At 26.6% G+C, this 24,305-nt stretch overlaps 3 protein-coding genes across 4 annotated transcripts; 2 read left to right on the forward strand and 1 right to left on the reverse strand.

Moving 5' to 3' along the window:
• Window positions 1-1,673: 1,673 nt before the first annotated feature.
• On the forward strand, window positions 1,674-8,106 carry LOC105147424 (uncharacterized). The gene is made up of 5 exons (XM_011058417.2): window positions 1,674-1,822; window positions 3,965-4,070; window positions 4,414-4,538; window positions 6,415-6,529; window positions 7,802-8,106. The coding sequence occupies exons 1-5, from the start codon at window positions 1,778-1,780 to the stop codon at window positions 7,867-7,869; spliced, it is 459 nt and encodes a 152-aa protein (XP_011056719.1). The 5' UTR covers window positions 1,674-1,777; the 3' UTR covers window positions 7,870-8,106.
• A 4,478-nt stretch (window positions 8,107-12,584) lies between these two features.
• Window positions 12,585-17,536, forward strand: Obp7 (odorant binding protein 7). Of its 2 annotated transcripts, none has more exons than XM_011058416.2 (5): window positions 12,585-12,719; window positions 14,147-14,252; window positions 14,581-14,708; window positions 15,896-16,019; window positions 17,408-17,536. In XM_011058416.2, the coding sequence occupies exons 1-5, from the start codon at window positions 12,675-12,677 to the stop codon at window positions 17,494-17,496; spliced, it is 492 nt and encodes a 163-aa protein (XP_011056718.1). In that variant the 5' UTR covers window positions 12,585-12,674; the 3' UTR covers window positions 17,497-17,536. The 2 variants fall into 2 exon arrangements, with proteins under 2 accessions (XP_011056718.1, XP_011056717.1); XM_011058415.2 differs by having other exon boundaries at window positions 12,586-12,719; window positions 14,578-14,708.
• A 1,326-nt stretch (window positions 17,537-18,862) lies between these two features.
• On the reverse strand, window positions 18,863-23,698 carry LOC105147604 (uncharacterized). Its single transcript, XM_087405847.1, has 3 exons — window positions 22,142-23,698; window positions 21,071-21,157; window positions 18,863-19,635 (listed from the first exon to the last, which is right to left on the reverse strand). The coding sequence occupies exons 1-3, from the start codon at window positions 22,239-22,241 to the stop codon at window positions 19,391-19,393; spliced, it is 432 nt and encodes a 143-aa protein (XP_087261973.1). The 5' UTR covers window positions 22,242-23,698; the 3' UTR covers window positions 18,863-19,390.
• Between the last annotated feature and the right edge of the window lie 607 nt (window positions 23,699-24,305).

Genomic DNA, 24,305 nt, shown 5'->3' on the forward strand with positions numbered 1-24,305 from the left:
CATAAAATTGTTCCGAAACAAGAAAGATTGGAACAAAATGTTGGAAAGGATGACATTTTAAAGATCATGGTAAATAGTTAGCTATAAAAGTAATTATCGTAATAAGGCCTTTTAAAAAAGCCTGAAAATAAGTATAAAAGAATAAAGGTAACTTTCTCATAATAAATTTCACAATTTTCAATTTTCTTATTTAAAAATTAAGATTTTCAAATTTTCTATTTAAAGTCTATCAAAATCAAGTCTACGAAAAGAGAATAACATCTTAGAAAATATCTACAAACATTGTGAAATTGAAAAATTTTATAAATACTTTATTTTTATTTTTTTTTTACATTATAAAATTCTATAAAAATGAAATAAAGATGAAACAATAAGTAAATAAAAAATTTATCAAAACCAATATTTCTGAAATATTCCTACAATAAATGTCAGTAATAAAAAATGTAATTATTTTAAAATTTTTATCCAGTACGACATATTACTATTGTATTGAAATTTTATAAAACATAATAATGTAGATTTACTCTGGAAAAAAATAAAAAAATCAGTCATTTGATGATTACGCACACGTTATCTCTCTAGTTAGATTTTATTATCTAGCAACCAATTCCAAAACTGATCACAAAAGTTTCACTTTCGCAGAAACTATTATTGAAATATATCTGACAATACGCCAGATCAAGTTAAAGATTAAGTTTGTATAATTATTGTACGCGTGCTGTAACGAAATAGTATATTATCGACCTTGAGCAGTAACTATAATTATCGTTATTATTTTTATCATCTGTTGTCATCGTAATTTACTACCATTATTATTGTTTATTATTTCATAATAATCCATTATTCTACTTTATTCATTATCTATAGCCGCGGCCGATGCTTATGTCATGAGCATCAGTCTTTGTTTAACATTTGACAAAAATGGAATAATTTTTAAGCGTTGCGAACATCGGCTTATCAGTGAATGTGCAATACAATTCCATATTTCAAAATTATATTGTTTAATAAAAGTATTTCTTATACAAAATATTATTTATATTAATCACATTAATACTACAAAATGTAACTTTTGCAGATATAACTATATTAATATAAGCATTATTTTATGTATATAATATATTCTCAAATCTTAGATTGCAGAGTTGCAATTATAATCACAATTGTAATTATATTCTTTACATAAAATAATAATTATTAAATAACAATGTATTAAACAACAATATATTAAAGTTAAAGATAATGTAAAATTTTATTTTCTTTATATATTTATATTTATTTATATATGCTGATTAAAACTTGTATTCTATCTAGTGTTTTTATGTGTTCGCTTATAATAATTATTTCTCTCTCTCTCTCTCTCTCTCTCTCTCTCTCTCTCTCTCTCTCTCGAATAGTAATTTTATATAAAACTGTGTTTTTACAGGTTTTGACAGGTTTTGATGCTATGTTTTTTCAGAATGTAACATATGCGACGCACTGATGTATATACCTAATTTCCACTTATACGTGCATGTACTATGAAGCAAACATATTGTAATTGCGCAGTATTACAATTAAATCTTATTCAAATCTGATATGTCGGCCAATTATACTAATCGCGCTTCAGCAAATTTCCGAGCATATATATCTCTGAATGAAGCATTCTCTCTCGCATGTCGATGATGTAAGATCATATACGACACAGACAATATAAATATGAGCTACAGAAATACAATGTATTCAGTTGTCGGATTAACTTTGTGCAAGTTGTTCATTTCTATCACTAAAACATAGAAAAATGAAGAGATCATTTACGTTTTTCATTTTAGCATTAATTGCTACTGTAAGTTCATTTTATTTTCATATACGTATAATATATACATGATTCTTTTTGGTAACTTATTTCAATAAAAATTTAAATAGAACATTTTATACAAATGGATTATTACAGAATTTACAATGTACAAGAAATTATGTACTTCTTAATTTTAAATATGGTACATTTTATAAGCAAGCTTTAAATTAGGATTATATTGTACAGCTTGACTAGGGATTTTTAAAAGGAACTAATTTTTTAATGCAATTTTATTAATTCATATGATCATTCGACACGTAAATAAGTTAAAAGAAATGCTATTAAATTTAGACCATTCTATCAAGGTCTAATTTTCGTGAATATATTTTTTTTTTGTGAATTTATATAATTTCCAGTTAAAGTTAACTGAGCACTGATTATTTGTTGTCTTAAAACGCAAATCTAAATCGAATTGAAGCCGGAATAGTATCACAAGTAATTTAGTAATTTAAATGTTTTCATCTTAGAAGACTCATAATACAAATCTGTAAATAATTTAATTGCAAGTAAATTATTTAAATTACATATTAAAATACATATACAAAATACAAATATCAATATAAATGTCAATCTTAATATTTGAAATATAATAGAATATAGAATTTTTGTATACTCCGCTGAAATATAAATATACAAAATATACAAAAATACAAATTATATTAGGTGTTGGAATTAATTCGTAGCGTTTTACAAGAGATGGCACAAGCAGTACACTATTTCGTTGTTACCTATAGTTCTGTATACATTGTAAACATCTATCATAGGACGTCATTTGCCGTACATAACCTTTCTTGAAATCATAAATAACTATACTGTATAATTCATTGAATATGTCAAAATTTGTGCCAGATAAAGTGTTTTTGCGGGGAGTTTTGCTTCATTACTTTAATATGAACAAAAGTGCAGCTGAAGCTCATCGTATTTTAGTGGATGTGTATAGTGAACATGTTCTGGCTGAGCAAACGTGTAGGAAGTGGTTTGCACGTTTTAAAGCTGGTGATTTCGACTTGGATGACAAGGAGCGACCTGGTCAGCCGAAAAAATTTGAAGATAACGATTTGCAGGCACTGCTCAATGAAAACTCATGTCAAACACTTAAAGAATTATCTACGTCATTGGAAGTTGACTTCTCAACAATAGGAAAACGTCTTAAAAGTTTGGGCATGATCCAGAAGGAAGGACATTGGGTCCCATATGAATTGAAACCAAGGGATATTGAGAGACGTTTTCTCACGTGCGAACTGCTGCTTCAACGGCAGAAAAGAAAAGGTTTTTTGCATCGGATTGTTACCGGTGACGAAAAATGGATCCATTATGACAATCCAAAGCGCAGAAAGTCATGGGTTAAGCCCGGCGAACCATCAACATCAGTGGCAAAGCCCAATATCCATGGCTCAAAGTTCCTGCTCTGTATTTGGTGGGATCAGAAGGGTGTCATATACTACGAACTGCTAAAACCGCATGAAACCGTTACTGGAGATCTCTACCGACGGCAACTGATGCGCTTGAGCCGTGCATTGAAGCAAAAACGGTCGGAATACTTCGAAAGACACGATAAAGTCATCTTGCTGCACGACAATGCTCGCCCACACGTTGCAAAACCGGTAAAAACATACCTGGAAACACTTAAATGGGAAGTGCTACCGCACCCGCCGTATTCTCCTGATATTGCACCTAGCGACTACCACTTGTTTCGATCATTAGCTCATAGCTTGTGCGAGCAGAAGTTCACATCTTACGAAGATTGTACAAAATGGTTCGATTCCTGGATTTCATCTAAAGATGAACAGTTCTTCCGACGCGGTATTCATTCACTGCCCGAAAGATGGTCAAAAGTAGTAGAAAGTGATGGGAAGTACTTTCATTAATGTATTTTTTAATGCTCATGTGAAATAAATAACATTCTTTCATTAAAAAAACGCTACGAATTAATTCCAACACCTAATATATTTCAAATATGGTACTTCAAATACAACGATAGAATTAGAATGTATTATGCAATAATTTTTTTATAAAGTGATATAAACATTTTTTATTTTTTATGTCATATAATTATTTTAAATATAATTGTGTTTATCATAATTTAAAATTACCATATTAATAAAGTACAAGGTAATGGTTGTATTTTAGATAATTGCAGGTGATGATGAAAGCCAGTTGGAACAGATAGCAAAAGAATTCAAAACCACTGTACCAAAATTAAAGGCATGTCTGGACGAAGAAGAAGTCAAAATAGGTAAATTATCTAAAAAATAACGAATTTTTTTTTTATAAATAAATATTATCTTTTTAATATCTTCTCATTATTATTATTATTATTATTATTTTGGACTCGGAATTTAGAATATTATACATTAAAAATTCCTAAATTTATAGTTTGAAATTTAAAACTAAAGAATAAAAAATAATGTCGAAAATATTATGCAATTTCTAAATCTTTACAAAAGAAATTTAGAAGAAAGCATTAAATAAGGCACAATAATTGCGTATGTATATATTTTAATAAAATCTTTTTTATATATAAAATGTGTATTCTTGGATTATATGTAATTAAAAAAAATGTTTACAATTTCCTATAGAGCAATTAAGTACTTGGTTCCAAACGTTTAATTGGAATGGCACGGAGCAGAAGAATGAAGGCGCCAAAGAAGAAACAAAACGATCTTGTGGTTTTATAGCTTGTGTATTGGAAAAGGAAAGAATGGTAATAATTATTATATTAATAAATTATTGGACATAAAAAATTCTGATAAAAAATATAGTGCGAAATTGAAACAATTATAAAATAACTATTTTTCCAATCATGTTTTGTTAAAACACGTAATAAATGTATAAAAAATAGTCTATTTTTGTAAGACAAATTTCTTATAAAAGTTAATTGAAATTTTAATTCTTAAATTTTGTATTATGTTTAAATTTTTTGTTGTATGTTTCAGAAAAGACTCAGAACGTATTAGACTAATCAAATATGAAATAATTAATAAAATAATAAATCTATTTAATAATGCATAATAAAACATATTCACAAAAACTATAAATAATAATAAATATATTCTCAACTTATACAATACAGACTTCCATGGGACTTTCTAAAAACATCTAAAGGATATCCTTCTACATTCTAAAACATCTCGCGGATAAAATGTGCTATGTGGAAGTAACACGTTTATGATAAATAATTACACGGGCTAAAATATAACGTATTAGGTGTAGTAAAAAGAAATCCATTATTTTTCCAATAGATGGCTTTAGTAATCTGTATCTCGTCTACGCGTGATACAGATTACTAAAGCCATCTATTAGAAAAATAATGGATTTCTTTTTACTACATCTAATATAATATACCGGATATCCCAGGATGACCGCCAAATATTTCGTGTGCTAGTAGAGCGGACTAAACTGAATTGAAAAGTTCTCTACCATTTTTACAATAATTAGCAAGATGTTAAAATTCGCTATTGGTTTTCAAAAATTCTTTAATCAAATACTCTTATCAACTTTACAAAAAAATAGCGAGAGACAAAAATTGTTTATTTTCTTCTTATAAATGAGAACTTTTTCAGAATTTGTTAGTAGCGCATTTTCTTATGTTGGTAAAAAAAGTTGTCAATATAAAATAACAAAAAGGTGATAAAATTGCAGAAAAGTTTTCCACCATTCGCACGATTTCCATGCGAAGCAACTCTCACTCCACCTCCCTTCCTGCTTGGGGGCGTACGATTTCTATGCGAAACGACTTCCATCTTACCTCCACGTTTCGCATGGAAGTTGTACGCCTCTCAAGCAGACTTAACTAAACCATGTATCGGGTTAGGATTAGGTTATTATGGGTATATAACCCATGGGTATATAATAACCCTAACCCTAACCAAAACCACGCACCGTAAACTATGTATACAAAGTAAACCAAAAAAAAATTTTTTATTCTAAGAACAAAAATTATATAAGAGAATATGAAAATCGTACGACCCCAAGCAGGGGAGGGAGGTGGGAGTCACTTCTCGTGGAAAGTTATAAAATATACTTTAAAGCAGAAAATTTTTGTTTTATATGATGGAAAAGAAATCATATACGTTATTTCTTAAACTTTTTTATTAATAACTTTTTAACGAAGGACGAGCGACGGCTAAAATTTGTTGGAGATTACTCAGAGTGATGACAACATATGTAAAGGTCATTGGCAAGCGTTTTTCTTTCTACAGTTTTACCGAAAATGCAGTACCTACGAAATTGATAAAAAATTCTTAGAGTTTTATGTAAAAAAAAAAGAAGCAATTTTTATTTCTTATGTTTTTCTGTAAAATTGATAGTTTACTTGAGTAAAAAAGTATTAAAAATCAATATTCGATGACTTGTAATATCTTGTTCATGATTGCGAAAATTGCAAAATGGTAGTAGACCTTTCGACTCAGTCCTTTCTACTTGCCTACGAAATATTTGACAGTCATTCTGAGACATCCCGTATATTGCCCAAGATAAACTTAATGAAAATTAATAAGAATGACAGGCAATAATTAATCTTTTAGATAGACAATCCGTAATTCCAGATGACTTACTATGTTTTTTTTCTTTTATTTCAGATGGAAGATGAGAAGTTAGCTGTAGACAAGATGATTGAAAGTATAAAAGAAGACAGTAGGGAAGGTGTGCCTTCAGAGGACATTTTAACGAATTGGAAAAAATGTATGAATTTATGTAAGTAAACTCAAAATAGCATGCAAAATTTTCTCTCTACCTATTTTACAATTTTATTATAATTAACAACAAGGTTAATGAGAGTGCGATGCAGTAAACAGAGTGTAATTAATTTATATGTCTTCATATGTTGTAAAATTAATTGCGCTCTATTTACTGCAATTTTATTAATCTTATTCTGTTGTTGATAATTTTGAGAGCTGTAGGAACTTTTCTTCCTTTGTGTGAATTAGTTGTAATTATACTATGCGATGCAATCAAGGAATATTTAAAAGGGTAACTACGACAATGCATAAATGTTGAGTCGTTGTCAAGTTCATCTACAATCATTACAATTATTACGTCAAATAAGCTACCAAATAAAAAATATCTGAAGAAACTAAATAAATATTAAAAGATCTAAAGCTTTTTTATATAACGTTGGTATACATTCTCGACTGTGACGAGTCTGTATAAAATCGATGTATTCAATCTGAAAATCTAAAAATATTTTATGTGCAAAAAATGACAATTTTTTGCGTTTCGATATCAATATGCATGTTCATACACAGAACAAATTTAATCGTTTCGTACTTGCCATTATTTTAAGGAATAATTAGCATTTAATTTATATCTTATTAAAAGATATTAGAATCGTTTATTATGAATCTTTAGTCAAATTTCAGAATTCAAAATGGCGGATCCAAAATTAAAAATTTTGTATTTGAATGATCTGTCTTATCGCGTGCTTCAAAAAAATTCTATGAATGCTATTAATTCGATCTTTTTTATTTATATCTTGTTAACTATACATCTGACAAGTAACTCGAAGAGCTTCTGGAAAATGAGTTTCACTCAAAGCCAAACTTAACATTTTAATCTATCGTACCAAATTTTGGAATTTTTACATATTGGATCTGCCATTTTTAATTTCGGAATGTCGTTTAATTTTGAAATAACTGATGACAAATCTGCATTTCAATGTGAACATGTAATTTAACATGTAAGTATTTAAAAAACGAATATTTATTTTTGTTTATATTTTGACATATTCAAAATTTATTAATTAGAGAGGATCAGTTGGTTGCGTTTCATTGTTAGTTACTAAAATAGTGTAAACATTTTTTAAATACGTTTTTGTACAATACAATCGTTTTGTGCAAATGTCAGAAATTGATATTCTAATACGAATTACATAATGCGTACTTTTATACTACATATATGATATAATAATGTACATAATTTATGAATATTTTACAATATTGCTTAGAATTTTGTCTTCAATTTTTCCAGTAAACGAAAACCAATTGACTCGGGAAGATAGAGCCTGTGGTTTAATACAGTGCTTTTATGGTCATTAAACGGTAAGAGACAGTAAAACAAGATTGTAAAATGCAGTATATCGGCTGGATAGAAAATCATAATATTTCCTATACATATATATATATACATACATTATATACAGTGACAGTGTAGTAAATATAAAATTTTTGAGATATCGAGATTTAAGCAAAGTAAAACGCCATTCTTCTATAGATTCACAATAAATCTGTTATTTATAAATGATATTACTGTCAAATAAAGCAAATTAAATGAAAGGATTTCGATAATTTATTTTTATATACCCAACCACCCACATAGAACAACATAACCACAGTACAAGTAGCACAGTATTCATGGACATGGGATTGTTTTCCATATTAAGTGAAGCAACATTTTTCTTTGATAAAGTAGCGTCTAAACATGACTTTTTACGTAAGAATAACTTTAAATTAATCAATAAAATTACACATGGATCAGAGCTTACATCCATTCAGTAAAACTATTTACAAGATTCATTCAATAAACACTCGGATGCAACTTATTTTCGATATAGATTTATTATATTGAAGAAAATAAAAATCCCCACCTAATAAATCATTTGTATCCTCTTTTCGTCAGTTTAATCTGATCTACCTATCCACAAGTGCTGCTTAATAATTATCAGATACCATGCGCATGTGCATGTGAATGTGTGAGTGTATATATATATAGAAAAAGCAAAGTTGAGTAAGTTAATGTTTTTTTTAATTGAATAAAGTTATAGTTAATGGCTTTACAAAATTAATAAAGTTAAGTTAAAAGAATAAAAAATTAACGTAAATTAAATCAATATTGAATTAACTTAAGTTAAAAAAAAAGTTAATTTTGATCTAAAAATTATTTTTTAGATCAAAATATCATAATTTTTCTTAAAATGAGATTAAATAACTACAATATAGATTATTAAATAAATTAAATTTTTAATTTTTTTATTTATATGTGATATAAGTATATAACGATATAACTATATAAGTTATATAACTTTCAAAAAACAGCATATAGAAAAGATACAAAACCAGTGATTACTTTTTAATAAGTCTTAAGCCATAAGAAATTGACCAAATACAATCGAATGCGAGAAGAATATTTGACTGTAATTGGTCAATTTCTTATGGCTTAAAACACCTATTGTAGATCCTAAGGCTTATGGCATAAGGCATAACTGCATAAACCAATCAGAGGAGTGTATTAGCATCTTAAGAAATTACTTAAGATGGTATTAAAATATGAATATACGCCCTTAGTTATTATTTTTCTAAGATATTTAAAAAAGATTAAAAAATTTTTAATTTAAAAAAAAAGTTAAAAAGTTAACGTTTAAAAGTAACTTAGTTAAGTTAAAATTTAATGCATTTAAAATTAAAAGTAACTAAGTTAAGTTAAAAGTTATTAACTTTTTAATTTTTTTTTTAACTTTTAATGTTTTAACTAGTTACTACCCAATTTTGAGAAAAAATAATACACACATTTTTTCATAATATACATATAAAATGACGTGCAAATTGCTATACGTTTTCTATAATAATGACAAATTTAACTAATGAAAAACCATCTTGATTCATCCTGTACAAAATTTAGAATAGAAAGCAGAAAAAATTAGCTTAGATATCTTATTTCACGTATTTTCTGTAAGATGAAAAATCGTAAATTCTGATAAGAGTCTGTAATAAGCAATTTGTATTCTAAGGAAAATTTTGTATATTTACGTTTATTTATTATTGCAAGTAGACAAATTTTCATTCATATTTTTCGCATGCAGTTTTCCAGCAAATAAGCTAATGTTATTTGTCGTCTTTTTGACGCTATTTTGATAATACAGATGTCATTTTGATATCAAAATAACGATAAATAACATCAGCTTGATTGCTAGATTCTCTCTTCTGTTTCTTTCTTCCCGCAAAAGAATTTGCTAGGCTAGATTTTTAAATCTAGAAGGCTGTGTGTAACTTATACGTGTCAATAAAATTGCAAGATAAAGAATGATAATATTACACGTGCAATAATGTATAAACAGCATATAATGAAAATATAAAGAAATGTTGATTATTATTTAAATTCAGAAAAAACTGATTTTTTAAATTTGCAGAAATATGCTAGAAATATTTTGCTAGAGAATCGCATAAATAAACTTCGCATTCTTTTAATGTCTTTTATAATTTATGCATTTGTTAAACATGTAATAATAGTTAGCAATTTATAAATTAACCTATATAATTTATTATATGCATTTATTACTTTATAACATATCGTAAGCTTTGCGAAAACATGTTTATTTTTCTTTCTGATATTGTAATTAACGCGATAGTTCTAATGATGATATTCTTCTAAAATGCTAGTCAAACCGATACAAATTGAAAAAATTTATTAAAAATTACATTTAAGAAAATCAATGTTAAATCATGTGTTATTTGTTAAAAAAATCTGTACCACTAATTGATTATGATTATACCACTTTTATCATTAATGATTATTATTATCACTATAATATGTAAGTATATGCTCAATAAATATTTTTTAATACTCAAATGGATCTATTTATTCTAGAAACTATTGTTACGTCCTATCCTTAGGATTCTTTATTACAATAGATTTAATAGAGTTACGGAAGGAAACATGAGAGGATGCAACTGACACCCACCTCGTGAATCAATGTCCTGAGACGTGTGCTACGTGTTGTTATCATTTGATGTTTTAATCATGTTATCCTTGTTCGTAGAACGTTAAACAATGATAAAATGATACATCATGGGCATTACGCGTGCAACGCAATACAGCCATTCTATTGCATTATAGTGTATTTTGTACGTTTAATTAAATATATTATTTGATTTCAATTTTTGATACAATTTCTAATAAAAATTTGAAAATTTCTAATAATCTATAATTCAAATTATCTCGTTTATCTTATGCGGAGATCAATTATGCCTCTATACACGCTTACGTATGTATGTGTATAAAATAAAGCTGGAAATTTCATAAACGTAAGCAATTTACGTCACTGATTATATAATAACAATCTGTAATGGTGAAAAGTATTTTGTATATGCAGCATAAAATTGTTCCATTGTTGATGAAACAAGAAAGATTAGAACAAAATATTGGAAAGGGTGACATTTTAAAGATTATGGCAAATAGTTAACTATAAAAGTGATTATCGTATAATAATGCCTTTTAAAAAGGTTTGAAAATAAGTATAAAAGACTAAAGATAACTTTCTCATAACAATAAATTTCACAATTTTCAATTTTCTTATTTGAAAGTTAAGATTTTTAAATTTTCTATTTAAAATTTAAATCAAAGTCAAAATCAAGTCTACGAAAAGAGAATAAGACCTTAGAAAATATTTACAAACATTGTGAAATTGAAAAATTTTATTAAACACTTTATTTCTATTTTTTTACATTCTATAAAAATAAAATAAAGATGAAACGATATGTAAACAAAAATTTTATCAAAACTAATATTTCTGAAATATTCTTACAATAAATGTCAACAATAAAAATGTAATTATTTTAAATTATTTTATCCAATACGACACTTTACCATTGAAATTTTATAAAACATACTAATAAATTTATTCTGGAAAAAATAAATCAGTCATATGATGAACACGCACACGTTATTCGTAACTTCAGTTAGATTTTATTATCTAGCAATCAATTCCGAACTGACCACAATGCTAGTTTCACTTTCGCTAAAACCATTTATCATGAAATATATCCGACAATATGCCAGATCAAGTTAAAGAGTTTGTATAATTATTATAAGTGCGCAAGGCATGTGTGCTGTAACAAAACAGCATATTATCGACCTCGAGCAGTAACTATAATTATCATTATTACTTTTATCACTCGTAATTTACTATCATTATTTTTATCGTTTATTATTTCATAATAATCCCTATTCTTCTTTATCCATTATTTATAGCCGCAGCCAATTGAGGCTTACAACGTTTATATCGTGAGCATTAGTCTTTGTTTAACATTTGGTAAACAAAGACGGAATAATTTTTAAGCTGTGAATGTGAATCGGCTTATCAGTGAATGTGCAATGCAATCCTATATTTCAAAATTATATTGTTTTTAATAAGAGTATTTCTTATACAAAATATTATTTGTATTAATCACATTAATACTTCAAAATAACTTTTGCAGATATAATTGGTACTATAAGCATTTTATGTATTTTCAAATCTTAGATTGCAGAGTTGAAATTATAATCACAATTGTAATTATATTCTTTACATAAAATAATAATTATTAAATAACAATGTATTAAACAACAATATATTAAAGTTAAAGATAATGTAAAATTTTATTTTCTTTATATATTTATATTTATTTATATGTGCTAAAACTTGTACTCTATCTAGTGTTTTTATGTGTTTACTTATAATACATTATTAATTATTTCTCTCGATTGAATAGCAGTTTTATATAAAAATGTGTTTTTGTGACAGTTTTTATGATGCTGTGTTTTTTCTGAATGTAACCTATACGACACACTGATATATATCTAATTTCCACTTATACGTGCATGTACAATGAAGCAAATATATTGTAATTGCGCAGTATTTCAATGCATCGAAACTTATACAAATCTGATATGTCGGCCAATTATACTAATTGCGCTTCAGCAAATTTCCGAACATGTATATTTCTATACAAAGCATTTTCTCTCACACGTTAATGATGTAATATCATATACAATACTGTAGACAATATAAATATGAGCCATAGAAATACAATGTATTCAGTTGTCGGATTAACTTTGTGCAAGTTATTCATTTCTGAAACGTAGAAAAATGAAGAGATCACTTACGTTTTTCATTTTAGCGTTAATTGCTACCGTAAGTTCATTTTATTTTCATATACGTATAATATACACATGATTCTTTTTTTAACGTATTTAAATAGAACATTTTATACAAATGGATTATTGAAGGGATTACAATATACAAGAAATTATTTACTTCTTAATTTTTAATATCATACATTTTATAAGAAAGCTTTAAATTAGGATTATATTGTACAACTTATTGCCTAGGGATTTTTAAAAGGAATTTTTTAATACAATTTTTATTAATTCATACGATCATATTCGACATGTAAACAAGTTAAAAGAAATGTTATTAAATTTAGCATTTCGGAGATATTAATGAAATATCATTTTTTATTATTTTTAATATATTTCGAAAATAACGCAAAATATACGAAAAAATATCAACAGAACTTTTTTGTAGGAAATTGAAGCACCCAGCACCAAGCTTATGGGAAAATGTCTTTCTGTGGATTTAGTTAATTTTTAGATATGTTATTCTCTTAATTCCGTTTCAATGGACATAACTTTCCTATGAGTCGTTTCCGCACTATAAGCCTTGAAAGGTCTAGATTTTACATGATTACTGGACCTTTCAAAACTTATAAAGGAAACGGCTTATAGGATCAAGTTGTGCCCATTGAGACATTTGTTTCAGAGTGAAGAGAATTACAACATATCCAAAAATTAGCCAAATCCGCAGAAAGACATTTTCCCATAAGATTGGTGCGGGTCATTTCTTTCAACTAAATATATGGAAAAATTTTTTCGATATCATAAATCTTAAATATAGAAAAAAAACGAAGTTTATAAATCATTAAAGTATTTAAAATACAAAATAAAAGCAATTATGTATTGAGTAAAATCGATCGATAAGATTAAACACACGTAAGTGAAAAAGACCAACTTCTATCGAAGTTTAATTTTCGTGTCTAATATATTTTTTTCTTTTTGTTAATTTATACAATTTCCAGTTAAAGTTAACTGTGCACTGATTATTTTTTTGTTGATTTGTTGGTCTTAAACAAACACAGTCCTAAATCGAAGCCGAAATAATAGTATCACAATAAATTTAACTTAAATATTCATTTTAGAAGACTCATAATACAAATAATTTAATTGTAATTAAATTACTTAAATTAATTAAAATACGTATACAAAATATAAATACTATCAATCTTAATATTTGAAATATAATAGAATATAAAATGCTTTTGTGTACTCCGCTGAAATATAAAATACAAAATACAAATTATATTTATATTTCAAATACGGTACTATATTTATACTTCAAATACAATGAAAGAGTTAAAATGTATTATGTACTAATTCTTTTATAAAGTGGTATAAATAATTTTATATCTTTTATATCATATAACTACTTCAAGTATAATTGTGATCATCATAATTTAAGATTGTCATATTAATAAAGTACAAGGTAATATGGTTGTATTTTAGGTAATTGCAGATGATTATAACAAAATCCTGGAAGACGTTGCAAAAGAATTCAACACCGATGTATCGATATTCCAAGAATGTCTGGACGAAGGAGAAATCAAAATAGGTAAATTATCTAGAAATAATAAATTTACAAATCAATATAATCTTTTTAATATCTTCTCATTATTATTATTATTAGGACTCGAAATTTAGAATATTATACATTAAAAATTCCCAACTTTAAATTTATTGTTTGAAATTTAAAATTTAAGAATAAAAAATAACTTTAAAAATATTATGCAAAATCTTTGCGAAAAAAATTTAGAAGAAAGCATTAAATAATGCACAATAAAATTGCGTATGTATATATTTTAATAAAATCTCTTTTATATTTATAATGTATCCTAGGATTATATTTAATTAAAAAATAATGTTTACAATTTTTTTAGAAGAGTTCATTGCTGGGTTACAAAAGTTGGTTGGCGTCTTTTTCGAGGAGAAGGATTCCAATGAAGAATCAAAACAATTTCGTATGAAATTCAAAAAATTTGAGACTTGTAGATTAAAAAAGAAACAATTGGTAATAATTTTTGTAATAATTATTATACTAATAAATTATTAGACATAAAGAATTTTGATAAAAAATATAATGTAAAATTGAAGCAATTATAAAATAACTATTTTTCCAATCATGTTTTGTTAAGATACGTAATAAATGCGTGAAAAATAGTCTATTTTTATAACACAAATTATAAAAGCTAATTGAAATTTTAATATTTAAATTTTATATTTTGTTTAGATTTTTTGATAATATTTCAAAAAAGAACTTAGAACGTATTAGAGATGCAATCAAATATGAAATAATTAATAAAATAATAAATCTATTTAACAATGCATAATAAAAGATATTCACAAAAACAATAAATGATAATAAATATATTCTCAACTCATACGGCATATACTTCTAAGGAACGTTTTAAAAACATCTAAAAGATGTCCTTCTATGTTTTAAAAACATTCCTCGGATAAAATGTGCCGTATGAGAATAGCATGATTACGATGAATAATTACACGGGCTAAAATATAATGTATAATATACCGAATGTTCCAGGATGACCAAATATTTTGTGTGCTGGTATAGGATCTAAACTGAATCCAAAAGTCCTCTACCATTTTGCAATATTTGCAATAATTAGCAAGATGTTAATTACTAAAATTCGTCGAATATAAGAATTATTGATTTTCAATAATTTTTTACTCAAATACAACTTTACAGAAAAACAGCGAGAGACAAAAATTGTTTATCTACTTCTCGTAGAGATCTGAGAATTTTTTCAGAATTTATTAGTATCGCATTTTCTCATGTTGATAAAAATAGTTGCAAATATATAAAAAAATGCAGCACCTACTACAAAATTGATAAAAAATTCTTAGAGTTCCATGAAAAGAAAAAAAAACAATTTTTATCTCTTATTGTTTTTCTGTAAAATTGAGTAGTACTTGAGTAAAAAATTATTGAAAACCAATATTCGGCGATTTTTAATAATATCTTGTTCACTATTGCGAAAATTGCAAAATGATAAAGGAGTTTTCGACTAGTTTAGTCCGTTCTACATGCTTACGAAATATTTGGCGGTTATTCTGGGACACCCTGTATATTGCCATAAACTTAATAAATATTAATTAGAATGATAGCCAACAATTAATCTTTTAGATAGACAACCCATAAGTGCAGGTGACGTATTGTGTTCTTTTTTCTTATTTCAGTTGCTAGATAACAAGTTAGTTATAGACAAAATAATTGAAGAAATAAAAGAAAACATTAATAAGAAGGGTGGGCTACAGTTGTCAGAGGAAACTTTTACGAATATAAAGAAATGTTTAAATTCATGTAAGTAAATTCAAAATAACAAAATGTTCTTTCTCTACTTCTTTCACAATTTTATTATAATTAACAACAATAGAACAAGGTTAATGAAAGTGCTATGCAGTAAACAGAATTAATACTTGTATAATCTTCACGTTATCAAATTAATTGCGTTCTATTTGCGCTCTACTGCGTCGCACTCTCATTATCGCACTCTCAGTCTTATTTTGCTGTTGATAATTTTGAAAGTTTATAGGAACTTTTCTTCCTTTGTGAATTAGTTGTAATTATATTATGCAATGCGATCAAGGAATACTTGAAAAAGTAACTAACGATAATGCATAAATGTTGAGTCGCTATTAAGTTCATCTACAATTATTATAATTATTACAGCATTCAAACAAGCATTCAAATAAAATATCTGAGAAACTAAATAAATATTAAAAGATCTAAAAGTTTTTTATTAACGTCGGTATATATTCTCGACTGTGACGCGTCTATATAAAATCGATGTAGTCAATCTGAAAATCTAAAAATGTTTTATGTGCAAAAAGTGACAATTTTTTAATCGTATTAATCTTCGCATACGCGTTCACATTCAGAACAACTTTTTTTTACGGAATAATTAGCATTTAATTTATGTCTTATTAAAGAATATTAAAATCGTTTATTATATATAAATCTTTAGCTAAATTTTAATCTTTAGCAGAATTCAAAATGGCGGATCCAAAATTAAAATTTTTTTATTTAAATGATCTGGCTTATCATGTGCTTCGAAAAATTCCATGAATACTATTGATTCGATCATTTTTATTTACATCTTGTTAACTATACATCTGACAAATGACTTAAAGAGTTCTTGGAAAACGAGTTTCACTCAAAGCCAACAGAATTTAGCATTGTAATCTGCCATACTAAATTTGAGAATTTTTACATATTGGATCCGTCATTTTTAATTTCAAAATGTCATTTAATTTTAAAATAATTGATGACAAATCTGCATTTCAATGTGAACGTGTGACTCAACATGTATTTAAAAAACGAACATTTTTTGTTTATATTAGGTGTTGGAATTAATTCGTAGCGTTTTACAAGTGATGGGAAGTACTTTCATTAATGTATTTTTTAATGCTCATGTGAAATAAATAACATTCTTTCATTAAAAAACGCTACGAATTAATTCCAACACCTAATATTTTAACATATTCAAAGTTAACTGGAGGGAATCAGTTGGTTGTGTTTCATTGTTAGTTACTAAAACTGTAGGCATTTTTTAAATATGTTGTAAGAACATTTTGTTAGAAGTTGATATTCTATTACGTATATAATGCGCACTTTTATACTACATTATAATAATGTACATAGTTTTGTGAATATTTTACAATATTACTTAGAATTTTCAATTTTTCCAGTAAATGAAAACAGCCAATTGACTGACGAAGATAGAGCCTTTGGTTTAATACCATGTGTAATCGCTAATACGAACGACCAGAGACAATAAAACGAGATTGTAAAATGCAGTATATCGGCTGAATAGAAAATCATAATATCTTTTATATATATATATATATATATATATATATTATATATATATATATATATATATATATATATATATATATATATATATATATATAAGAGATATTATGATTTTTTATTCAGCCGATATACTGCATTTGTATATATATATATATATATATATATATATATATATATATACACACACACATATAATATGCAGTGACAGTATAGTAAATATAACATATCTGAGATATCGGGATTTAAGCAAAGCAAAACGCCATTCCTGTAGATTCACAATAAATCTGTTACTTATAAATCGTATTGTTGATATCAAATAAAATAAATTAACTGAAGAGGTTTCGGGATAATTTATTTTTATATACCCAACCACCCACGCACATAGAATAAGATATATAGGGATATATCACAGTATTTGTGACAGGGATTGTCCTCTGTATTAAATGAAGTAACATTTTTCTCTGATAAAATTGCGTTTAAACTTTTTAAGTAAGAACCATTTTAAGTTAATCAATTAAATTATACATGGATCAGAGATCTACAAATAACGATTGTAAAAATGTTTTTAAAAAACATGGAAAAAAATTTGAAAAATATTTTTATAAATATTTTTTTAAGTAATAAGTCCCTTTTTCCTTAACCCTTTTTCATTAAAAAATACGTTTATTTAAACATTTGAAGAAGCATTTTATTAATGCTTAGAAAGAAATTTTATTTTCAAGTTTAAGGAATCCTTTTAACGTTAAAAAAATACAGTTTTTAAACAACAATATCTTTAATCCTCACTTAAATTTTTTTTAATAAATTAAATGGTTCACAAAATATTAAAAAATTCATGCTTCCTTAATTATTTTAAATCAAGGATTCATATATAATTTAACAAAACTATTTGTTTAAATATTTTATTTTTACAAATATATAAATACAAATGCGATTATATTAGGGATCAAAAACTTGTAACTTATTTGATTAAAAAATGTGCCAACACATACACAACAAATTAATATAAATGCTTAAGTTTGAGATATAGAATTTGATATAGAGAAATAATTTTGAAACTTATAAAAATAAGCTTTCGTAAAATGACATTTGATTTTAATAAATTCATTTTTATTGAAAATCTATAACATTTCATATACTTTCCTAAATAAAAATTAATAAAGGATAATATGCTTAGGCTTAATGGCTCAGTCACATTAAATTTTATAGAATTGATAAATATATTTAATGTTCTAATTGTATTGTATTTAAATTAATAAAAATATAACACATATTTTGTTAATTTTTAAAACAAATTTTGTGTATCAAAGTATTTTCAAAGTTGCAAATTTTTTGGTAAATTTTTTTATCATTGTTTTAATGAAAATATCATCTAATAAATCAATTTTTTTGAAAGCCAACACTCGATAGTAGTGTGTAAAAACTATATATATATATGTGTATTATTATATAGTAATAATAATTATTATATAGCAATAATTGATAATTACAAACGTTTCAACAATAATTACCATTTCATTGTTACACTGAAGATGACCAAAATTGTGGTCAAAATGTCTGTAATGATCAATTATCGCTAATGATACGCACAAGTTTTATACATTACCATCCACTGTTGGTTTACATTGGCTTACATTTTTTACTTATGTTCATTTATTTCTTTAAAGTCTTATTACATTAAAAATATATATTATTTAATTCCTTTGAGTTGTATATCATAATGAAATCCTGCATAAGTTTGGAATTTAAAGCTTAGGATTAAAAAGATTATTGATACAGACTTTCTAATTATTCTATAATATAATATGAAACATATTAATTAAACGTTTTGTAAGAAACAATTATTACATTATTTATTAATCGCACACAATTAAACTCGTATCTGAACAAGTTCGGTCGCAATCAAGTGTATAGTTTGGCACAGACATCAGCAATTGATGGAATTTCTGGCACTGATAGGAAACAATTTGTTTTTGAATCAAATGATGAGCACGTAGCCAATTCCGTTGTTCGTTAGTGCAAGAAATTCTGTCCTCGAAGATACAAATATCAGTGTTGCAGCCATCAAAATATTTTTTTCCCGGTATGCAATTTCTTGGCGCTGTTAAATAATAAATATAAAATTATGAATTTTCTTATAATTATATATATATAGCAAGGGTTCTTCCGTCAGTTTCAACTTGATAAAATAATATAAAAATTTGTAGCAAGCAACATTCTTTGTAGTGATGTTGTATTTAAAATACATTACATGATTGCTTCCTGATATGACAAGCATAAAATTCTTAAAATGTTCAATATTTATGTGTTGTTGTAGAAACATAAATCACGAGAAATAGACGAAAAAGCCTTGCTTTATCTCATTTCACTCGAGCTTAAAGACGAGCTTATGTGTCGCATCTTAAAATATTATCAAAAAGTATAAAATTTTTATAAATTGTTTTATTATTATGTTTGCGTATTTATATAAAATTAGTTCAATTCTTTCATTAATGTAACTCTTCTGTAATTTAAAATTTTTCACTTTTTTGCTATAGTGTTTTACATTCCTGCTAAAAATATAAAAAAAAGAAAGAGATAAAGGCTGTACAAAACAGCTGTGTTTTTTATTGATCAATATGATTTGAAGTATTATAATGGAATTCGCACAAAAGTATAAACATTTTTACAGATTTAGTTTGAAATGAGTATCCGAGTATTCATAAATTCATAAATTGATATGACCCTGGCGGAAAAACTTTTACAAAAACCTACATAGAGACAAGATTTTAGAAATTATTAGTTTCTCATAGATATTCATAATGGAACATAGAGCGGTGTTGTTTGTTTGAAAAAACCTAGAAATCCTTCACCTCAAACAATGCCACTCTACGTTACACTACGAAAAATTAAGAATTTCTAAGATCTTGTCTCTATCTATGCACTTTTTCTGTACTTTTTCATAAAAATTTTTTTCCCGCCAAGAGAGGATTAAACATTTTTTGATTTTTTGCATTGTGTCTTTTATACAATTGCGTTTTTAACACTTATTTTAAAATGTAATGAGAAAGTAGCATTATAAGTAGCATTTACGAACTAAATAACATAAATATAATAAAACTTTAATAAATATTTGTTTATTTTAATTCATTTACTCGTTTAAAAAAGTGTAATAATATACGAAGTGTACTAAACTTTTAGGCACAACGTACGTAGTAGAGTAAACTAAATTGAATTCCGACTTATTCTGCAATTTTTGCAATAGTTAACTTCTCCGAATGAGATCTAAAAACTAATATCTCTAAAAATTGTAGTACAAGACTCTTTAAATCAGTTTAGTCTGTTCTACTTGCATACAAGGGCTGTGTCAAAAAGTTGGGGCATCCTGTATAATATAGAATGTAAAAGGAGAGATAATGAAATAGGAAGATTGAGAAAAGGGCAGGGTCAAAGAGAGAGTACGAAAGAAAAAGGTTCGAGGAAAAATGTAGGCATTTAGTCGAATCCTACCCTACTTTGTTCAAAGCAGACAAATTGTTTTTGGACGAAAGACTTACTATGGAAAAATGTAAGAATCTTATAAATAATCTTGGAGATAATCTTGAAGATAATCCTTATTGAATATAATATCCAGTCAGCCAAATCTGTCGAAAATAAATTATGTCAAATGCTATAATTCTTGTCGATAAAAAGGCATCTTTGATGCAAATTTTATTACATTTAATAATGTCAATAAATTAGAGTGAGGACAATAAAATCTGTTGATGTAACATAAAAATAAATTATGCAAAATAATGCTAAACTTGCTGACCAAATTGATGATAAGAATCGACCAAAAACAAGACAAACCAAAGTTTTGTTCAGTTTTTGCTGTCAATCTGCTGTCTAGTTACGCGAGATTTACTAGCAAAACACGAGAGTTGCTGATGATATTGATACAGATAACATTGAATTCTGAGCGAGTTTAGTGCCAACTTGGTGACAATTTACTTATCAACTTGTTTACAAGTAAAATCATTCTCTGAGAGAGAGGTCTGAGAAAGAAGAACGAGATAAATCTCGTATTATAATATCGAATTAGTGACAAGAATATATGCTAATAATGAATTGAAATGATTATTTTGGCTTTTTGCTAAAATGAACTTGGCAGTTCTATGAAATTAAATGAGTAGTAATTATCATTCTTGGATGATATTATTGTTTATTAAATTAAAGTTTATATATTTTTGGACGCAGCTTAAGACTAATGTAAAAAAATTATGATTAGTGTGAACTGGTAAATTTAATTAATTATTTTACTTAAATTTATTTATGAATTAACTATTTATGAATAAAATTATGTTTTCTATTATTTTTATATCTGATATATTACAAAAGTAATTTATTTAAAATTGCAGAATAAAACATGATCATTGTATATAAGCTATATAGCCAAATCAATTAATCAGTCATTTTTTCTTTGAAGTTACAAAACGTATTCACGAATAAAATTTGTTTGCCATTAAAATAAAAAAATACTTAAAGAATCTGCTGTTTTTTAATTCGATAATTTTTATAATATAGCTTTATTAACATCTTTAAATACAATGGTTGATAAATAATATTTATAAGTACGAAAAATTATTTACTTGTTGGACCAGTTAAACTTTTCGATACAGTTGTCCAGAGTAAATCAGTTGAACCAAAAATGCTGATCAATACAAATATCACAAATGCCTTGGATGCCATGACTTTATCACTCCGTACGACTAAAATCCTTAGTTGCTTTCAACATAGGTATCAATTTTTTTAGAAGACCATGTACGACGAGTTCTTTATATATAGGGTTCCTCTCATACACATAGACACACACACATACACGTATGTATACATGTATGCAGAGTAAAGACCGTAGCAATGCTTAAGATTCCTGACATCATTTTGAGATGAAAATCTTAATGTCCAAATGTTGAGACTAGTAATATGCAGTTTTTTTTAAGTAAAAGCTTGCATTACGGAACCATCATAATGACCTTGATTTTCACATATATTATTACCAAGATCATGAATTTTGAGTGATCTTTAACGTTGCTCGTAATTTGTTAAAAAGTAATTAATAAAAAAAGTTTAAGAAATAATTTCTTATTCTGCTATATACAAAGTTAAGAATTACCCAACCCTCTCTGGTTATGGAGCATGTTTTCCACGTAAAGCGAGATCTACTCCATTCTCTCAATTTCGGGAAGCAAGTCATTTTAATTAATTAAAGCATATAATATGGAGGTATAAATTTTGAATCATAAACTATTTTAAACAGAGGAAGGGGAAGGGGGTGCAGTAAATCACGTTTTGCATGGAAAATCAGACACCCCGTAAGCAGGGGATCTCACCGTCCTTTTCATACTAATGCTCGACGCTCATTTTCAGCATCAAAATAGGTCACGTGATAAAAATTGTCGAATACCAAGTGTCAATTTTGATCACGTGATCTATTTTGACGCTGCAAACGGACATCGAGCATGAAAAAATACCTTTAGACTTTAGACCACCGGGGTTGAGGACGTTTGCACGGAATGCTGAAGATCCGGGTTGGATACCTGACCGAGATAATATTTCTCGCAATAAGCTTTTTACAGGTTTTAAGATGCTTCTAATTAAATTTGGGAAAATTATTAATATTTCAAATTAATTACGCTGAAAGTCCGAAAGTCGGTGCGCAGTCATATTTCTGAGATATAAATTCAGTAAAGAATTTAAAGATTACATATACATGTATTAGTTTAACATTTAATTTTAATCGAAAATGGCGCTTTTCTCGTATCTAGGTGTGAATTATACATTAATATAAATGGTCTTGTTTCTAATCTTATTAATAATAAATTTATTAGATATTATAAAACTTTCTTCTAATCGAAATAAACATTTTAATTAGAATATTTAATTTCAATACAACGCATTTATTTAATATAAAAAAGTTTTTTCCTCAGTGTTCAGAGCTTAGAACGTTATTATTAAAGCTAATCGGCGCCGTTTTTTAGATGGATGCACGTCAGTGGATCGCGGACCTGATGGTGAGCGCTCTGCCGCTCGTTGTCTTCACTGCTAGCGTACAATATTCTCATGCGTAGTAATGCAAAAAGTTTTCTTTTGCATTAAAACTTATTCTGCGTCAGAAGCATCTTCTTTCGAGAAATTTTGACAAGGGATATAACTCTTGTCAGAACGTATCAGATTATAGCTTACATAAAAAAAAATCTTTTTACAAATTGTTTTAAAATTTGTCTTTGTCAACTCGAAACTCTATACGATTTCTTTTTACTTTGGATTTATCGGAAAGTTAAATAATTACAATTAATTTTTTTCAATTTACAATAACGTATTTTAAAACTACTAGGATAACTTTACATGATTATAACTTTAAATAAATTTAATCTTAATGTAAATTATAATAAAAACATATTGTGCGTCTCACAATTCGTAAAATTTTGCGAAATTACTTTTTATTGCTTCTCTGATTTCCTTGTATTAGCTAACTAATTTAATTCATGACAATACAAGAAAATGTAGAATCATCATGAAACATGAAAGTATTCTAGATAATTATATCTATCATTTTTTTCGGTCCTAATGGAACTAACTCGAACTTGAGTTATTGGAAGCATTCTATTTCTCATATAACATTTTGAACATGCGTCGTACATTTATGCAACGAATAGAAGATATGACGCATTACCCCTTTCTTTCTCTCTCTCTCTCTCTCTCTCTCTCTCTGTCTGTCTGTCTCTCCCTCTTTCTCTATCTAACGGGAAAGGC

This window comes from Acromyrmex echinatior, chromosome 4 (assembly GCF_024713525.1).
Source record: "Acromyrmex echinatior isolate Ae372 chromosome 4, ASM2471352v2, whole genome shotgun sequence".
NCBI classification, from domain to species: Eukaryota; Metazoa; Arthropoda; class Insecta; order Hymenoptera; family Formicidae; genus Acromyrmex; species Acromyrmex echinatior.